The sequence below is a fragment of the Natrix helvetica genome (assembly GCF_964273705.1).
Source record: "Natrix helvetica genome assembly, chromosome: 6".
Lineage (NCBI taxonomy): Eukaryota > Metazoa > Chordata > Lepidosauria > Squamata > Natricidae > Natrix > Natrix helvetica.
Window position 1 is genome coordinate 20,355,589 of NC_138553.1, and position 20,338 is coordinate 20,375,926.

Sequence of the window (20,338 nt, forward strand, 5' to 3'; positions counted from 1 at the left end):
AGCATTTGATTTCTCACCTCTGGAAGTTGCAAAACACATTTGCTAGCCTGAAGACATTGACTTCCTTCAGGACACAAGTGGGGATCTTTCATCTTTTGGCTTCTGTGCAAAACAAGATAAGAGGAACACAGGAAAATATTTACGCATATCATTTAAAGTATGGGCCAAAAAAAAAAAAGGGGGGGGGAGCTGGAAGCAAATAGTAAATAATAACAGCCCTTCTAAGATCAAATAAAGTTAACAATTTTACATTACACTCCAAAACTGTGTAACATTTTTATATGACCCATTCTTTCAAAGACTTGAAGCACTATGTTCACACATTTCTAAGAGATCAATTGCTTCTAAGGAATTTCATGCCTGTAAACTTGCAAATATACTAACTGAACACAATCGGGAAGTTGCAGCTTTAAATAGTTAGGAAGAAAACATACATGACAGGAAAGTATGTTTGTTATTTCTAATTAGGGTTTTGTAAAAAAACGTTTTACATGTAAAAATGCAAGTAGAAAAATAGGAACCACCTTTACTGGGAAGGTAACAATGTTCCATGCGCCACATGCCGGCCACATGACCATGGAGACATCTTTGGACATCGCTGGCTCTTCGGCTTTAAAATGGAGATGAGCACTGCCCCCTAGAGTCTGGAACGACTAGCACATATGTGCGAGGGGAACCTTTACCTTTAGACGTTTTGTATATTGTTAGTTGTAATGATTCCTCATGGTTACATAAAATCATAATTTATGAAACTTTAAATTATCGTCTGAAATATTACTGAAAATTTCCAGGTTTAGAAGCCCACAAAGTTGCCTCGTTAAAGGCACTGGCAAATTGTGTTTATATATAGAAGTGTGTAACAATACACACTTCTAGCAATGTCTATCTTATCTGAAAAAAATCTACATAAAGCAGCTTTCAGCCTTTTTTTTTAGTTGTGTTTACATTTCAGAATTGTACCTACCTTGTTGCTCTACTGCTGAATATTTTTAATGAGAAGGTTCTGGATAATCAAGGCAAAACATTGGCTTCCACTTTATTCTTACCCACAGTTTACCAAGTGATTTGTATTCAAAGATACTGTCTTACATTACTGTAGGAACGCGTACAAAAATAAAATCGCTTCTTATATAAAATGTTTACCTAAGCACTACATTTCCATGATGTTAATTTGGCTGCCGCTGGTTCGAGCGTGACCTTTTTCTGTCTTTGCTTAATTGCTTCTATGTGTGAGCGCCCCATTCAGCCTCATTACCTGCTCAGACAGCTGGTGAACCAGCTGTGATGCAACTCAACCCATCAAGGCTACATGAACAGATTAAAAAAAAGTGGCTCCCATAGGGGAAACTCTAACACACACACACTTGACTCCACACTTCAAAATTGTCCTTGCTAAAGAAGGCTCTTCAGAAGAGGTTTGGTGGTGGTGGTGGGGTAACATTCTTGGAACTAGGAGACAAGGCAAGGAAGTCCACCACCACTAGTCCCATATTTGGACCCTATTTCTGTAAGAACTAGGAAGAGCAGACAATTATGAAATTATAGTGTTGCCTCAAAGGCCTCTACTAGCTTTTGTTTTGTTTGTTGCTTATCTCTAATTCTATTGTGCTACCCTGGAAATAAGAACATTTCTGGAACCCCTGCCATGTCAAGGGATTCCACCTAAAAGGAATGATACCCAGAGGAGGGGTAACCAACCTTTCAGACTTCAGGGACCACTAAATTCATAATTTTAAATCCCGTGGACCGCTAATATGATTTAAAAAAAAGATAAATAGTATTTAGTGCAATATAAAAAATGCAAATATTTTTTCTGAGGACCACCAAAATTTTCTCACGGATCACCAGTGGTCCATGGACACTGGTAGGTGACCACTGACCTACAGCTTCTGGGGAAGATGTGCTATAAATCTAACAAATAATAAAGAAATCTGTTACTGCCCTGAATTTTGGCACGATAGAAAACTCCAAAATCTTTTCTTTAGTTTTAATCACTTTTTTATATAAAAATTTCTTATTAATGTTCATAGAGCAAATAAATAAATGAAATTTACGGCTATGATAAGGTGCATAAGAAAGGTTCTCTAATACTCACCCTCTTTTTACATAGTCTCCCCTACTGATTTCATCTGGTTCAATACAAATATTCATGAAGTCTTCTTCACGCTGAAACAAGCATTTCCAAAAGAGAGATGTCAGTACTAACGTCCCAGCATCTAACAAATATTCCAGGCATATTTGTGAAAAAATATTTGCTTTCTCCTATGAGAAGGTAGTCTAACATTTACACATGTATGGATTAAAAAGACAAGAGTCAGCTACTAAACACAGCCAAAACTATGGAAGGAATTTAAATAAACTGGTTAAAGAGAAAAGTGATTGTCTAAAATCAAGAAAGAAGAAAGCAAATAAGCATAGTACACAAAATTGTCTGCTACAACATGACTACTTCAGATGACTACTTCAGATTCAACCTCAATAATACACAGGCAAACAATCAATACAAACTCAAGCTAAACCACTCCAAACGCGATTGCAGAAAATATGACTTCAGCAACAGAGTGTTCAATCCCTGGAATTCTCTACCTAACTCCATTATTACATCCTCAGTCCTCCACAGCTTCGACCTTAAACTGTCTACTGTGGACCTCACCCCATTCCTAAGAGGTCCATAAAGGGGGCGTGCATAAGCACACAAGCATGCCTACCGTCCCTGTCCTACTGTCCCCATTTATTTGTACTCATTTCCTGTGTTCATGTCCATGTTTATACTTATACCTGCTATCCTTTACATGTTTGACTAAATAAATAAATAAATACATCTGAACAAACTACTGAATTTCAAGAGAGGCAAAGCCATGAAGACAAAGCTCTCAGAGATGAACTTAACCAAAAATTTCAGAAAGATGTTAGAAGAGACAAGAAGCAGCATTACAGCAACATCTATAAAGACATCAAAAATGAGAACAAGGAAACTTTTCCAAACAATCTCAGAATTCAGGACAAGGTTCCAACCTTGAACTGGTGCGCCAAAAACACCGCAATTCAATCAGAGAAGATAAAAAAAAGTATAGTAGAAAAGTCAACATTTAAGATATCTTAGAAGATAGTCCCTATTTTTTAAATAAATCTACGCCCAGAAGATGAAATTAGATAAACACTTATGTTACTACGTCAGAAGGCTACAGTTATTGATGGAATATTTACAGAAATATGGCAAGCAACAGATAAATCTGTAAAGTTGTAACGAAACTTCCAGCAAATGTGGAGAACGATATAGTAGGCAACAGACTGGAAGAGAATGTTCTCTATATATAGTTATTTTAATTTTATTTTTATATATATTTATGAGTGTTACCTCCTCCAGGTACATGTATGTGTATGTGTTTATTTGTATTTGTATATGTATTGTATATATATGTATATTGTATGTGTTTTATTGTATGCCGCCCCGAGTCCTTTTGGAGAGGGTGCGGCTAACAAATTAAATTTTATTCATTCATTCATTCATATACCCGTGATGGCGACCCTATGGCACACATGCCGGAAGTGGCATGCAAAGCCATCTCTCCAGGCACGCGAGTCGTCACCTGTTGCTGTTTTGGGGTCTGGCGCGCTGGCCAGCTGGTCTTCATGTACATGGGAGCGCTAGAAACCAGAAGAGGAGGCGCCCAGTGCATATGCCCGTGCTGGGAATATGATCTTTTGGTTTCTGAGTGTGCATGCGCACGGGCCACTTGGTTTTCTGGTTTCTGGTGCACATGCGCACATGGAAACCAGCTGGCCAGAGCACATGCCACAAACCATATCATCTTCCCCACATGTGCATGCACACTGGGCGGCTGTTCTTCTGATTTCCAGCACATGCATATGTGCTCCCGTTTTGGCACTCGGTGCTGAAAATATTCGCCAACACTGATATATACCATATAGCGCCGTGGTGGCACAGTGGTAAGAATGCAGTATTGCAGGCTAATTCAACTCACTGCCAGGAGTTCAATCCTGACTGGCTCAAGATTAACTTAGCCTTCCATCCTTCTGAGGTCGGTAAAATGAGGACCCAGATTGCTGGGGGCAACATGTTGACTCTGTAAACCACTTAGAGAGGGTTGTGAACCACCATGAAGCAGTATATAAGTCTAAATGCTCTTGCTATCAAAGAAAGATGATATAACAAAGTATGCAAGCTGTTGTACAACAGCCTTAATTTCACATGCTAACAAAATAATACTTGAATAACAACAATAACGACAGCAACAAACAGAGGTTAGAGCCCTACATGGAAAGAGTGATGCCAGATATTCGAATTGCTTTAGAAAAGATCAAGAACATAAGATATTATTGCTGGTGAATGCTGGGTAACTGAGAAAGTCAAAGACTGCCAAAAAGAAATTGATATGTCCTTCATTGATGATAGAAAGGCTTTTGATTGTGTCAGTTATGTTAAACTGTAAGATGCACTTAGAAAAATAGGGATCCCAGAACATCTTATTTGAAAACTATACACAGGTCAGGAAGACAAAGTCCAGATGGAACATGACAAAATAGAATGGTTTCATATTTGCAAAGGAATGAAATAAGATGGTATACTCTCCCTCTTTTTATTCAATCTTTATAAAGAATATAAATGAAGGGCAGCTGGATAGAAAGAAGACGGATGTGGTTTTAAGGCTGAAGAAAGAAACATCAATAATCTGCACAATGCAAAATTTGATAACTAAAAATGCAAATGATCCCCAAGCTCCGATAGCAGGAGATCTGAGTGAAAAGAGAGCGGAGTGAAAAAAAAATCATTCTTGGATAACCATAAAGAAAATCAAAGTAAGACCACAGATTCAGCAACTAGGTTTAAAAATGGCAATGAAGACACTGACGTGGTGGATAATTTCTGCCTTTAAGGTTTGATTATCAATAGTAAAGGAATTAGCAGTTAAGAAACATACCACAAAATAGCACCTAACTGTCAAATTGGGGAAAGGTTATTAAGGGGAGGGGGAGGTTGAACTTCTATTGTCTTACTTTAAGGTTGAGATTCCTGTTCTGAGTAGTGACACAGAATTCAAGGGCAGACAATGGAATTTCATTCCAGGCCTCTGGTGTCTCCTCCTTTGGGATTTCTGAAGTCCAAGAGAGAAAAGAAAATTAAGTAGCAAGTTAGACAATGCACCATTTTATTTTGTTTGCTTTTTTGTTGCCCTTTTATTATTTATTATTATTATGAGTCTGTCATCTGCAGCCCTATAACTGTCTGGTTTGGTTCCACAACCCAACAAGACAGACATCGACTTCAGAGGATAATTAGAACTGGAGAAAAAACAGTTACTACCAACCTGCCTTCCATTGAGGACCCGTACGAGTCAAAAAGAGGGCCGTGAAAATATTTACAGACCCCTCACATCCTGGACATAAATTGTTTCAATTCCTACCCTCAAAAGGACGTTATGGAGCACTGCACACAACAACTAGACACAAGGACAGTTTTTCCCCAAATGCCATCTCTCTGCTTAACAACTAATTCCCGCAACACTGTCATATTACCTACTAAGACTGTATTACTATTACTATTAATCTTCTCATCATTCCTATCACCCATCTCCTCTCATTTATGTCTGTAACTTTATTGCTTGTATCCTTCAATTTATATTGTTTGTTTCCTGGTATGATTTGATTGCTTATTTGTGCCCCATGACTATCATTAAGTGTTGTACCTTGTGATTTGTGATGAATGCATCTTTTATGTACACTGAGAGCATATGCACCAAAGACAAATTCCTTGTGTGTCCAACAATTGGCCAATAAAGAATTCTATTCTATTCTATTCTGTTCTGTTCTGTTCTGTTCCGTTCCGTTCCGTTCCGTTCCATTCCACCCTACTTTACCCTATTTATTTATTCGCTGTAGGGCTATTCTATACCAGGGGTCTTCAACTTTGGCAACTTTAAGCCTGGAGGACTTCAACTCCTTAAAGTTGCCAAGGTTGGAGACTCTGGCTCTAGACGCCTTTCAATAATAAAAAGGAAGAAAAATGCAAGTCACGTAAACAGAAGTAAAATAACAGAACAACAAAATAAAGAACGATAAAGAAACGCAACAGAAGAATATATCAATATGATACACCAAAAAGATGGATGGGTGAACACCAGAGAACAAGGAGGGAAGATGGGAATCTGCTCTCAATCTAGCAGACACCTGCAATGTGGAACTCTCCCCACGTGGTTCCTCATGCCAACTGATAGGGCCAGGACTTCACTTTGTGCATATTTTGCTTACCTTTGGGAGGGGTTGTCCAATAATATGCAAGCCTCTTATAAAGCCTAATGTACAAAGGAGGTCGAGGTGTCTTCTGCTCTGGCTCCTCAGGTGGCCTCGGAATAGGGCCCAAATAGGTAAGGGAAGCTAGATGTTTCTGAGGCCATTCCTTGGAGTTTGGCAAAAAGGAAGAAAAGCAACAGAGTATGAAAATGTGTGTGTATTCCATATGCTTAAAACCAGAAATATTTCTATTGCATATCATACAAGAAAAATGTAATATAGGGAATATGTACTTAATACTACGTGTGCTAACAGCGGCTAGAATTGTATTTGCATACCACCGCAAGAGCATAGAGATCCCTACAGAAGAGAATGTAATAAAAAAATACTAGAATGTGCAGAAATGGACAGATTAACACTTAAAATTAAAGACACTGAATATTTCTAAATATGGGATTTGTTCTATCAATGGTTATCGACCAGAAACAGAAGTTAGATTTAAAAAACAAAATATAAGAGAATGACTAACTTTGTAAAAATGGTTTACTAAATGGATAAGTAAGCACTATTGTCACTACATGTTTATTATCAATGTTTTGATGAGATATCATTGTTACTATATGATGACTACTAATGTTATGAATGCTATTGTTATGATGACGATTATTACTCAAAATAACTATGCCCAAGACAGCACAGTTTATATAGACATTGAAATTTTCGCTTTTTATAAATATTTTTTCTTAAAAAATGAAAATGTATGTGTATTCCAATGCAGACTGAAAAAACTGATGGCCACAAAACAGGTGCAAAGAAGTGATAGCAAGGAAGGAAATAACAGATAGGAAAAAGGCTACTTCCTCCATTCAATTATTCCACTAGCTGCACTCCATTTTCTATACAGAGCTGTGGTGGCGCAGTGGTTAGAATGCAGTACTGCAGGCTAACTCTGCCGACTGCCAGCAGTTCGATCCTTAACTGGATCGAGGTTGACTCAGCCTTCCATCCTTTTGAGGTGGGTAAAATGAGGACCCAGATTGTTGGGGGCAATAGGCTGACTCTGTAAACTGCTTAGAGAGAACTGTAAAGCACTACGAAAGGAGTACGTGTATAAGTCTGAGTGCTGTTGCTATCGCTATTTTCATATAGGGAATAAGGTCTTGAGATGGTAAGTAGGGAGAGAAACATTTAACCATCCCATTTTCTGTTTCTGCCCTTGCCAGCTATTTGCAACTGAATTATTCAGGTCATTTCCTGCTGAATGCATAGGTCAATCATAAGCCCTACCACGTTTCACAGGGAAGAACAAGAACATGCAATCTTTAAACACAGCAGCATCCCCCCATGCCAGAGAAAGCAGGATATGAAACAGCAAAAGTTACATAGGAGTTCAAACAGTAAAATTATCTGTGTGACTATGGCTGCCTTTTTAATAAACTACATGTACTGAGCAGTGGTGGGTTCCGGCTCCCGTTGCAACCGGTATGCTGCGCACAGGGCTGGGCATGAGCACTGCGCACGCATGCACACGCCACTGCCCTGTGACACCCAGCTGCTCGACGGAGGTCGTGCAGGCGCCACACACTGTGCATGCATGCGATATAGGCCTGGTTGCTTCAAGAACAGGTAAGGAACGCGGGCAGGTGGGCCAAACGTGCCACCCTACCAGTACAGGCCGTACCACCCGGAATCTACCACCGGTACTGATAAAAGCATGGAACCTAGATTTTAAAAAATACATGGCCTAAAGCAGCAATGTTTCATCTCAGAATTTCCGAGTAAGAAATAGTGGCATGCAGAAACTGAATTTCCTCTCAATAAATGAAAGGATTTAAAGATTACACCAGTTTTAATACTGATCATAAAATCATAGAATGTAAGCATCGAAAAGTCCCTTAGAGATTATCCCTAATGTAGCATCCCTCACAGATGTCCACTCTGCCTCCCCTTAAACTCCTTCACTGCTGGAGAATCCAGCACTGTTTCATTGTTAAAAAGCTCTTAGCATTTAGAAAAATTTCCTGACATTCAACTGATGTCTACTTATCATAAGTGAATCCTGCTGCTCCTTGCCCCCTTCTGGAATAATTCTAAATAAGCCCTTTCCCTCTCCAAATGGAGTCCTTATGATTGTTGAAAATAGCCATCCCATTTCCCTGCAATCTTCTCTTCTCTGGCTAAACAGGTTCCCAAGCTTTCCTCTTAATTTTCTCTCTCTCTTTCAGGCTCCTTATCATACTCCAACCCAATGTCCTATCTACAATGAGACAGCCAGCATTGGATGCAATATTTAATGTGTATCAAAGAAAAACAGAGAACAGGGGCTCCTCCCCTCCATCCTATGCACATGTATTTTATTTTTCCTATCCAACCATAGCCCTTATCCCAAATGTTAAATATTAATCCTATACCAGGTGTGTCAAACTAGATTTCTTCGAGAGCTGGATCAGCATTGTAGTTCTCCTCTGCTGGACTGCCAGGAGGAGTGGGGTGGGGTGTTCAGCCTAGACGGCCCCCTACAGCAATTTACCGGCCAAAATGGGACGCAGGGGGCCATGGGGCACCCCCATACACACACCCTGTTTTAGCTGGCAATGTGCTGCAGGAGGCCGTCCAGGGTGAAAATGGGCTATGGGGGAGCCACCCTGAGGTCCCCCACACCCCATTTTGGCTGCCAGAGGCACTGCGGGTCGGTCCTTTGTGGTTTCCAAACGGCCAGATTTAAGGATCCCTTGAGTTTGACAGCCCTGCCCTCCACCATCGTAATCTAACCAAGCCTTTTCCACCTTCTGCTCCCTGTTCATCATTTCAAACCAATACAATGACTACTAATTACAGATATTTTTTGTTGTTCAAGATGAGGAGGGGCAGTGAACGAAGCGAGTGAGTATCGGTTGAGGATGGAGATGATCTCTATCAGGTCTGCGCATTATTCACGTTGCAGCATTTCAAAAATGGGAATGTTTTATTATTTGTGAAGAAATCAGTAGAGGGGCCTTAACAGAAAAAAAAAGTGTCTCCTTTACATTATAATCATTCAATAATTGAGAACTTTAAAACTATGGCAATTAACCTTTCTGCTCAATTTGTGACTGGCTGGCTGTAAGAGGAGGATTATTATCAGTCCTCTACGCTCTATTTATAGGCACCACTTACATCAACTGAATAGGGTGGATCATTAGCATAACAAAAGCCCCAAGAGAGAACTGCACTACAGGAAGACAGCAGAGTACAGTAGATTTTAATGGATCTCGCTGCATCCCGGCATCCCTTTGCTGATTTCTCTTTGCTTATTTTATTCATAGTGCAGCAATATATATATATATATATATATATATATATATATATATATATATATATATATATATATATATATATATATATATATATATATATATATATATATATATATATATATATATATATATATATATATATATATATATATATATATATATATATATATATATATATATATATATATATATATATATATATATATATATATATATATATATATATATATATATATATATTTATAAAAGGTCTTTGTTTCTGCCACCACCTGCTTGGCAAAATATACATCAAATGACTTCACATCAGTTCCATCTTGAGTAGCAGCTTTGGATCTGTTTAAAGTACCTAAAATTATATTGTCACACACAAGTCCAAGCCCAAGGATCGCATAGCAGGCACAAATATAAGAAGCTGCCTTCTAACAAGTAAATAACAAGTAAGATTATGGATAACTAAGTCTCAGGGCTGTTATCAATTATCCGCAAAAAAAAATATATCATGAGAGATGATGACTAAATCTGGAACCTTAAAGTATTCTCCCCCCCCCCCTCTCTCCCTCAAATTTGGAAAACCTCCTGGTGGCCAACCAGCCTCTCTGGTCCCTGCTCTGAGTCTAAACCCTGCACAGGGTCCTCCACATCGTCCAGGACAGATTCATATGGTTCCTTGCTATCCGAGTCCATCAGCAGCTCAACCAGATCCTGCTGGGCCACAACAGCTATTGTCATTCAGAAGACCAAAAAGAAGAACTCTTTTTTTTAGTTTCCAGCAATGAAATAATATTGAGTTATTGATAATAATTACCTTTAATGTACTAAAAAAATGGGCTGCCTGGATTTTCAGAGGTCCCAGAAACCAGTATCTGGAAGGTAACAAAACAAAAAGAAAAAGAAGCAAAACTGAGATCTAAGGAAAGCAATTAGCATTTTTAACACATTTTTTTAAGATCAAAAGCATTTGTTACAGTTTTATATTTGTACATGATAGACAATTAAAAGACAATAAAAAGGGGAATGCAATTGGCTCTGGCTTTATGCTGATGTGCCTTGGTAAAATCTGGCTTACCGTATTTTTTGGACTATAAGACGCACTGGAGTATAAGACGCATCAAGATTTTGAAGAGGTAAATTTAAAAAAAAACATTTTTGCACTCCGCAGGTCTCCCAAACCCTCTGAACGCCTCATTTTTTACAAAAAAAAAGGGGGGGCATGCAGAGTTTTGGGAGGCTTGTAGAGTGCTCCTGGGGGATTGGGAGGGGAGCAAAACAGGCAAAAAATGTTTTGCAGACATAGAGGACCACTAGGTAGAAACCACAAATCCGTTTCATGCAGCCCGTGTCAAGTAACTAGAAAGTTACTATATGTTATCAATTACGGAGGCTCTTGGTGAAATACTATGACTCAATCTCTTTCTCAAGAGGGAGAAGAGCAGTGCCTTGAGAATAAGGAATTAATCATCAGTCGCAGAACTATATCCAAGAAATTTACGGAATGAGAACCAGAGGAGACAGAAATATTCAGGTTAGTGGGGCCAGAATAGGTTGGTAACAATGAATTTGGAACAATATCTCAATGGAAGTAACATACAGGAGAAAAGATGAAAGGTAAATTACAGGTTAGAGCAAAACATTCACTTACTTGCTGACTTTTGCTCCTGCATCTCTGTAAGAGCCCCACCGTAAGCCACTGACAGCAAACACTGGCTGTTCTTTGTTCCCCTTTCCATAAAGGAAAACGCAAAAACAGAAATCACGTTTCACACAGAGGCAGCCAAACCTTTACATTACATTCATCTAGAGATAGCAGCATCAGCAGAATAAATGTCTATGGCTGTAGTTAAAAATACCAATTACAAATACTGACCATCATATGTTACCGCGGCAGGTTGATAGAAAAGAATGATAAACGGTAAAAGTTCCCCTTGCACATATGTGCTAGTTGTTCCCAACTCTAGGGGGCAGTGGTCATCTCCGTTTCAAAGCCGAAAAGCCAGCACCATCCTCATGTGGCCGTCATGACTAAATGCCTGCTAGGTTGGCAGAAGCTGGGACAAGTAATGGGAGCTCACTCCGTTACGTAGCGCTAGGTATTCAAACCGCCGAATTGCTGACCTTTCTGATTGACAAGCTCAGCGTCTTAGACACTGAGCCACTGCGTCCTTCTTAAAGAATGATAAATTATAATAAATTAATGCAAACTGAGTTTAGCTCCATCTTTTCCACCAATTTCATTTAGTGAAGAAAAAGCAAAACAGACCATTTAGCAACTTTGCTTGATGTGCCTTGCTGAAATAAAAAGATTCTCTTCCTCTTCTTCCTTCTCTTCCTTTCCTTTCCTCCCAGGCTACTATTTTCACTGTATGAAGCAGGTAAGTCAAAAATAGATAGCCAGATATGCCTTCACAGAATGAAATCATTGTGTACTTGGGCCGTGGGCAATGTTATCTGCACCAATAACTAAAAAATTAAAAGTAGAATTGCCTGGCTAAATAATAAAGCAAATACCTTGTGTTACCTATATGAATGCAACTGTGTTTCATATATGTCAGGGGTGTCAAACCCAAGGCCCGTAGGCTGCATCAGGCCCGTGATGTGGTTAGATATGGCCCGCGGAGCTGCCCTGGAAACAGCAAAGGACCGGCCCGCACCGCCATCCTGGGGTCCTTTCCATAGCCTGAGATGGACAGCAAGGCTCCTCTAGTGTACAAGGGTTTGGTGCTCATTCTGCTCTCACTTTCCTCCACTGGAGACAATGGATCCCCACAGCACCGCCCAGGCCACCACAGGTGTCACCTGACACTAGTGATGTCGACCTGACCACACCCACCCCAGCCTCCCAAGGTCAACCACAACCCTGATACGTCCCTCAATGAACCAATGACACCCCTGGTATATGTAATATTATTTGCATTATAGTAGTATTGTAGGCATGCCTTAACCATTCTTTTGCCATATATTACTCTTGCGGACTTTAAACGAGCTATTTCAGGCTAACTGGCTCTATCAAAATAAGTAATCAGAACGGCCTACGACCCAAAATAAGAACATGCGGGTGTAGAAACAAAAATAACATTTCCCAATACAACATTTACAAATGAAATATTGCTACCTTAATCTGCAGTACGTCAAGTTGAACTGTCTCTCCTCTCAGTATGGACAACGCGGCATCAGTGATACACCTTAGGGGGAAAAATAGAGAATAACATAAGAAGTCAAGCAGCAGTATATAGTCTTTACACATATGGTAGTAAAATCCATCCCCAATTAAGACATCTTTGCTAGCAGAATTGGGAACACTGCTACTGATCAGTGTTGAGGGCCTTGGGATCAAGTGAGTGTCAGCCTAGCCTGATATAATTAGCATCTTCTATCTTCTAGTACAGTGATGGCGAATCTTTTTCACTTCGGGTGCTAAAAGCACGCGTGTGAGCGCTATCGTAGGTGTGAGTGTGCTCACCCCCAAGCCAGATAAGGCCTGTGACTGTAAATCCTCCATCGAAAGACTTTGCTGGATGTGAATGAACAGAATTCACAGTCAATTAATAAAAGGGTTTTTTGTCAGGACAAGGAGTCTGCTTCATGCTCTTGGGAAGTCTAGGTCAGAACAGGGACTTCAGCAAGGTCAACAAGCTGGTATCAGAGAGATGGAAGGGTCATGGGGGAAGATTGGTTTTGTAAAACATACCAAGCCACAAGCAAATAAAGCACATTAAGCCTTAGTGTGATCTTCATAATAAGTTTTAAGTTGTCAGATGGAGATTTGTATCTTCATTTAAGAAATAGAGAGGCACTCTTTCAGAACAACAGAATTCATAATATTGCTAGAAAAGTCCATATCATACAAAACTATTTTTAAAGGAAGGTCGAAATACAAATAGATTAAAAATGAAACATGCTTGTTAAAAAAGTAATTAAAAAGTAAATGGATTTTCCATCGAAGTCACCATGAATTTATACTTACTGAACTTGGTTATCGTTCTTAGCATAAAGTGTATGACTTAAAGTGCTGGTTTTTCCAAGAGGAATGAATCCGATGGGAATTTTACTGAAAGCTGCCTGGGAACAAGAACAAAACAAGCCCCATCGACTTAATCCAAGTCCCTTTTTCAGGAATATCAAACAATTTTGCTTAATATCGTCCCACCCAACCCCCCTCCAACTATTCTCCACGGAATGCAACAGGCAGGCGCTTCCTGAGAGACCGTGGCAAAGAACGGCTCAGAATAATAGGTTATTTTGACAGCCCTCCAAGTGTCGAATGGTTCCAAAGCAGGCTTTGGTAATCATTGGGCACATTGTGATGGAAAGCTGACACACGTACCCAATCAAGGTATGATTCCATCAGGGAACCAGCGATCGATAATAAAGTGGAAGGTAGCATCTGGGGCATAGAGGAAACATTTAGGCCTTGTTGGTCTCCAAGCAGAATAGAGACAAAAAGAAACACTGTAATTTAAAGCTTCTTCTCCAGTAAAAATGAAAGTTCAGCAGCACCCTGGCGATAAAGCTGGTTGAACATGAATATGCAATTAACCAACTCTTTTTAAACACACAGATTTGCAAATGGATCTTTATCTCTGTCAACTGGATTCGAGGGAAAGAACAAAAGGCGGCACAGAATGGATACAGGAGTGATTTCATTTTAAAAAAAGGGGGGGGAAATCACATATTGAGTCATGGTTTAAAATTTAAAGTTTCAAATGCAGTCCTGATTTCCCTGGATATACAGGTAGCCCTCACAATTGAGGCCAACATTTAGGTTGCTGAGTGAGAAATTTGCTAAGTGAGTTTTGCCCCATTTTACGATTTTTCTTGCCATGCCTGTTAAGTGAATCACTGCAGTGGTTAAGTCAGTTAACACGGTTGTTAAGTGAATTTGGCTTCCCCATTGTCATTGCTTGTCAGAAGGTTGCAAAAGGGGATCATGTGACTCTGGGACGCTACAACCATCATAAATGCGAGGCACTTGTCAAGCATCTACATTTTAATCATGTGACCGTGAGATGCTGCAACTAAGTTCCTTTTTTCAGTGCTGTTGTAACTTCAAATGGTCACTAAACGAACTGTTGTAAATCAAGACCAGCTGGCCGGTGCGCAGGAACACAGAAGAACAAGGACAGACATGCACGCTGAGCAGCTGGTTTTCATGTGCGCATGCGCACCAGAAACTGGAAGACCAGTTGGCCAGTGTGCATGCATGAGCCAGAAACCAGAAGATCATCTTCCTAGCATGCGCACCAGGAAGCTGCTCTTCTGGTTTCTGGCACACACACACACACACACACACTCCCAATTCTACACTTGGTGCCGAAAAGGTTCAACAACACTGCCTTGTAGTATCATAAGCTGTGCTTTTTGAAGAATTGTAGCAAATCAAGTGTAATGACCATGTAACCACAGTATCCCGAATCTCTTCAGATTACTGCAGCTTGCGGCACCATTTCTCAAAAATCTAATTTATTTCATGATGGTTTTCCATCATTTCTGCCTACACACTTCCCTATTATTAAATTCTCTACTGCAGTTCTCTTCCTCAATTGATCTTCTTCTCCTACTTCACGATGGGGAAGTCTGGCTTGCTTGTCTTTCTGACCAGGGAGTTAATTAGACAGGAAGTTACCTGGGACTAAGACCTGCATTTCCAGAATGCCATTGCGCGGAATAATTTTGGGCTGCAGGAAATAACACTGTGACACTTTTATTATACAAGGTAAAGTTGAAAAAAATGAGTGAGCATTTATGAGAAATACTTCAATGCCACCCCAACTAAACAAAAAAGTAATATGTGGAGGAAGTTCCTAAGCAGTGGCGCTATATAATCTAGTTCAGGCGTGTCAAACACAAGACTGGATGTGGCCTGTGATGTGATTGGATCCGGCCCATGGGGCCAGCCTGGAAAATGTAAGGGGCTGGCCCATGTCACTTAAGTCCGATCTACCCATGTCACTTTGGCCTGGTTTACCCAGTGCAAAGAGAAAATATTGGGCCAGTGTGGCTTTGACTTGGTCTACCCAATGTGAAGAGGAAACATGCCAGCAGTTTGGGGAGTGGCGTCAAGCTGGTCACGCCCAGCCAGTTGGCCACGCCCCCTGGCCCCTCAAGGTCAACCACAGCCCTGATGCGGCCCTCGATGAAATTGAGTTTGACACCCCATATCTAGTTAGTACCTTCACAGAAATAGGAGAAAGGACAAGATATTTTTTCCAAGTGGCTGGGAGAAGATAGTGCAAAGAACATGTATCTCCTCTACCATATAGCTTCAAGAACATTTAAGCACCAAACAAAATTAGATTGTGCCGATGTGAACTCTGATCAAGGTTATTGAAACGATCCTCCTCAGTTTCTAAGATCAGCCTATAATCATTGGTAAATTAAAGTAGATACTAACTGGCACTAAAGACGTTAAACTACCTAATGAAGATGAGTTTATGCCTTCAAAAGGTCTTTTTTTAAACTGCCACTTGAATTTCACTTTTGCACCATAATGCAAATGAAAGAACAGGACCTATCCAAAAGGCTACCATGCTGCTTGTTCCCCAGAGACAAAGGAGTTGTTGTATAATCCTGCATTGATGGCAATCCAGGTATACCGTGGACCCATTGTTTATTTATCCAAGAATGTTTTCATTGGGTAAATATAGCATCAACCTTATGAACTCTCAAATTACCTCTTTCCGCTATGTATTCAAAATGGACAGTGATGTGTGTGTGTGTGTGTGTGTGTGTGTGTGCTCACAATAAAAACATGACAATAAAGTTAACTATCTTATCTAAATGTGGAATAGATGAAAGGACTTAATAATGGTCTTTGGTAAACTGCCACAGCATAATTTATTTAATAATCTGTATCCTGCCCTTTATTATTTTTACAAATAACTCAAGGTGGTGAACATATCCAACATACTATACCATTTGGCTAGGTTTTTTTCAACTATAAAGATTTTTTTCCCCAAACTGAAATATGATTGTTTGCATTAATTCTGAAACGTAATTGTGTCTCTCCATTGATCACAGCTCTACACAGCAGCTGTGTAGTTCTAGTTGCTAATGATCTCTTCAAATATTTGACTGAATCATTAAAATGCCTCCCTCTCTCTGTTGGAGAGGGTAAAATTCTAATAAAAATGGAATAAGTTATGTTAATAATAAGCTGAAATTCTTGATGTAAAGCCCATATATCCTCAAGGTTCTCTTGACTGATATTAGAAGTTGAAGTCCCTCAGGCAGTGATTCAAGGATACAGATGAAGTAAGTTGATTCAAAACTACACCCAATTTATTCCAATCTTGATTCCCTTAATATACCGTATTTTTCGTAGTATAAGACGGACCTTTTTCCTTCAAAAAAAGAGGCTGAAAATCTTATACACTGAATACAGCATTTTTGCCTCATGAAACCACACCCCCTTCACCAAGATGGCCATGCATAGCTTTTAGGCGGCTTTCAGAGAGCTCCTGGGGGCTGGGGAGGGCAGAAGAGAGTGAAAAACAGACCATTTTTTGCTCAATTTTGCCCCCCTCAGCCACCAGGAGCACTCTATAAGCCTCTTAAAGGCTATCCACGCCCTCTTTTTGACAAAACGGGCCAGTTTTAGCAAAAAATGGGCCAGTTTTTGCTCATCCCCCCCCACATTCCCCCCAGGAGCACTCTACAAGCTTCCTAAGGGCTATTCATGCCCTTTATTAAAAAAAAAACCTGGCCCGTTTTCGCGAAAAACAGGCCGTTTTGGGGAGGTTTGCAGAGTGCAAAATCTTTTTTTTAATTTGCCTCTTCAAAACCTTGGTGCGTCTTATACTCCGGTGCATCTGATACTCCGAAAAATACGGTATACGCAGCATATAAATTGTATTAGGGAAGAGCATACAGCCTTGCTACATTCCTTTGCCAATCTGGAACCACTTCATTTCGTTATGTTCTGCCTGTATGGTGGCTTCCTGTTCTGACGTTTCTCTTAAGTGCAATGAGATATTCTAGGATTCCATTACATTTATCTGGAATTTATCAAAAGCGGATCCACTTTTGGCAAAGTTTCCGTAAGATGATAGTTTTCTACTTTGTTTCATTTCAAAGTTATTTCATTGCAATTTCGGGTTTTCAATTTCAAATATATAATATGTGAAGGATGTGTGTTTGTGTTTTTATTTTTATAGTTATAATGTACACTGAAGATGGCATTTAATTTTGTTGTATGATGTGCAATGACAATAAGCTAAGCTAAGCTAAGCTAAGCTAAGCTAAGCTAAGCTAAGCGAAACTAAACTAAACTAAACTAAACTAAACTAAACTAAACTAAAGATTAAGGCTCATACAAGAGCAATGTTTCTGTACACAGAAATACTAGCATTTGGGCTCCAGTCTAATGTTCTCCCTCACATATGGAACGGAATTCTATCATAACAACCTCCACTTCCATCATTAAGAATCAGGAAGACAATCAGGAGTACAAATGTACCAGTTCAGGTACAACTGATGAAAGCTAGGTGAAACACCAAGTAATAAGTAGGGCTTACAATTTAATATGAACAAGTAATAATTACTGACTATAAAAATTTCAGGATGGCTAGAATTCTGAAATTAAATTTGCCCAGGAAATATATACCTTACCTCATCTGCTCTTCGGAGAAGCCCAGTTATAACCTGAAAAGGAAAGAAGGAAGGAAGGCAGGAAGGAAGGAAGGAAGGAAGGCAGGCAGGCAGGCAGGAAGGAAGGAAGGAGAAAGACTTCTTTTAAACACAAATATGCAGGCACACATAATAGACTTAGACTTATATACCACTTCACAGTGCTTTATAGTCCTCTCTAAGCAGTTTACAAAGTTACCATGTTGCCCCCAACAATCTGGGTCCTCATTTTACTGACCTCGGAAGGATGGAAGGCTGAGTCACCCTTGAGCCTGGTAAGATTTGAATTGCCAAACTGCAGGCAGCTGGCAAACAGCAGAAGTAGCCTGCAGTACTGCATTCTAACCACCGCACTACCATGGCTCTTCAAGTTTCTGAACATGTCTTGTGTATGTGGGCTTGAGATAATCTGCAGATTTAGCGAACAGATAATCTCTTCTAGAGATAACTCGAAAGTTTACATTAACCCAAAGGTGCCATATATTAAGATTATAATTTATAATCAAAAATTAAAAGTTTTCAATATAGCTTAGGTGCTGGAGAAAAGATGGGTAGGAAAATTCTTACAGTACCTCTTGCACTGTTCCATCTCCTCCTGCAATGATGATCATATCGGTGTTTTCCATCAGTTCCAACAACTTCTTTGCTTGCCCTTCATGATCTGTCTGAGTTGTCAGAAAGATCACAGAAACACATTGCATTTAACTCTCTCCTGCTTCAAATGAAAAGCCAGGTCATATTTTCTTCATATAACCTTCACAATACTAGCTCAGCACAGTTTAACAATTGCAAGTTTCCCTTTCCTTTCATTTTTAACAACCTCATCACCAAACTCAAGCCTTCACAATGAATATATTCTGAAAGAGGCAAAATACCATTCTCAACCAATCTCAAATAGTTCGTAGCAGTTTTTTTTAAATTCTGCTTCGTAAGGCAGAATTATCAACTATTCTGCTTGCATGCTGGGATAAACAGCCGATACTCCAAAATACTATATTATATCTGTCCTTAAGATACTTTAATTGATAATTAAAGACTTAGCGTTTTCCTTTAAAAAAGATATGGTTTATTTTTTATTTTTTTTAAAATAGCAAGTATCAACTAGGGTTTGTTTCTTTTTCCCCCTAGGAAAAACTGGACTGTAGCTAAAATATACCAAAAGAGGGATTTTTTTCCCCAGAAAGAGATACTGCAAAACTCTTTTTAGTTTTTACCTTCACCACAGTCACATCCAGACCAGATAAGTGGAGAATTGGAGCTGCATTCTTTTCAAAAAGAGTTCTGGCTTTGCTAGAAAGGAAAAAGGGCAGACAATTTATGAGATTTTTGTTCAAATCAGTTGTATTAAAGCAGAAAAGTCAAATCTATCTATCTATCTATCTATCTATCTATCTATCTATCTATCTATCTATCATCTATCTATCTATCTATCATCTATCTATCTATCTATCTATCTATCATCTATCTATCTATCTATCTATCTATCTATCTATCTATCTATCTATCATCTATCTATCTATCTATCTATCTATCTATCTATCTATCTATCATCTATCTATCTATCTATCTATCTATCTATCTGGTTGTATGTGTGTGTGTACGTTCCAGCATAACTCTGAAACACCTCGAGCAATTTCAACCAAACTTGGTATAGACTTACTCTCTGGAAATAAATACTGTGGGGGGTAAGATATCCCCAACACCACTTGGGGCATGTGTTCTGTTAAGATACAGCCTGTTGTGCCTTTAAATGGATTCTACCGCATTGCCATAAAATGGCTTCTACTGTACAGCGCTGTGGAGTTGCCATGGTAATGGCTTCACAGTACACTATAAGGAGGCTCCCTCTGGTAAGGGAGAAAATCCACTAGAAATTGCAGCAACGTTCATGGAAGGAGGGTTGGGATAAATAAATACCTGGGCAACGCTGGTTATCAGCTAGTTCTTAATAATAATAATAATAGTAATAATAATAATAATAATAATAATAATAATAATAATAATAATAATAATAATAAGAATAAGAATAAGAAGAAGAAGAAGAAGAAAAATAAGAAAAAATAAAAAACCCACCCTTACTTGGAACAGCTTATATCTTCTTACGTTACCTTAACAGTTCCTAGGTCTTTGATTAAGACTCGAGCTGTTGAGCTACCAACCAGCCCCAA

The 20,338-nt window shown here is 39.3% G+C and overlaps 1 protein-coding gene across 4 annotated transcripts in view; it reads right to left on the reverse strand.

The window, feature by feature from the left end:
- Positions 1 to 20,338, reverse strand: part of AGK (acylglycerol kinase) — a 47,979-nt gene that overhangs the window by 10,764 nt on the left and 16,877 nt on the right. For all 4 annotated transcript variants that reach the window (XM_081958243.1, XM_081958244.1, XM_081958246.1 and 1 more), the window contains exons 5-15: positions 19,385 to 19,460; positions 18,743 to 18,835; positions 18,153 to 18,185; positions 13,510 to 13,604; positions 12,658 to 12,727; positions 11,188 to 11,267; positions 10,354 to 10,411; positions 6,271 to 6,418; positions 5,020 to 5,117; positions 2,096 to 2,166; positions 18 to 102 (exon numbers count right to left, since the gene is read on the reverse strand). In XM_081958243.1, coding sequence (XP_081814369.1) covers positions 18 to 102; positions 2,096 to 2,166; positions 5,020 to 5,117; positions 6,271 to 6,418; positions 10,354 to 10,411; positions 11,188 to 11,267; positions 12,658 to 12,727; positions 13,510 to 13,604; positions 18,153 to 18,185; positions 18,743 to 18,835; positions 19,385 to 19,460 — 907 coding nt within the window. The remainder of the gene's footprint in view (positions 1 to 17; positions 103 to 2,095; positions 2,167 to 5,019; positions 5,118 to 6,270; positions 6,419 to 10,353; positions 10,412 to 11,187; positions 11,268 to 12,657; positions 12,728 to 13,509; positions 13,605 to 18,152; positions 18,186 to 18,742; positions 18,836 to 19,384; positions 19,461 to 20,338) is intronic.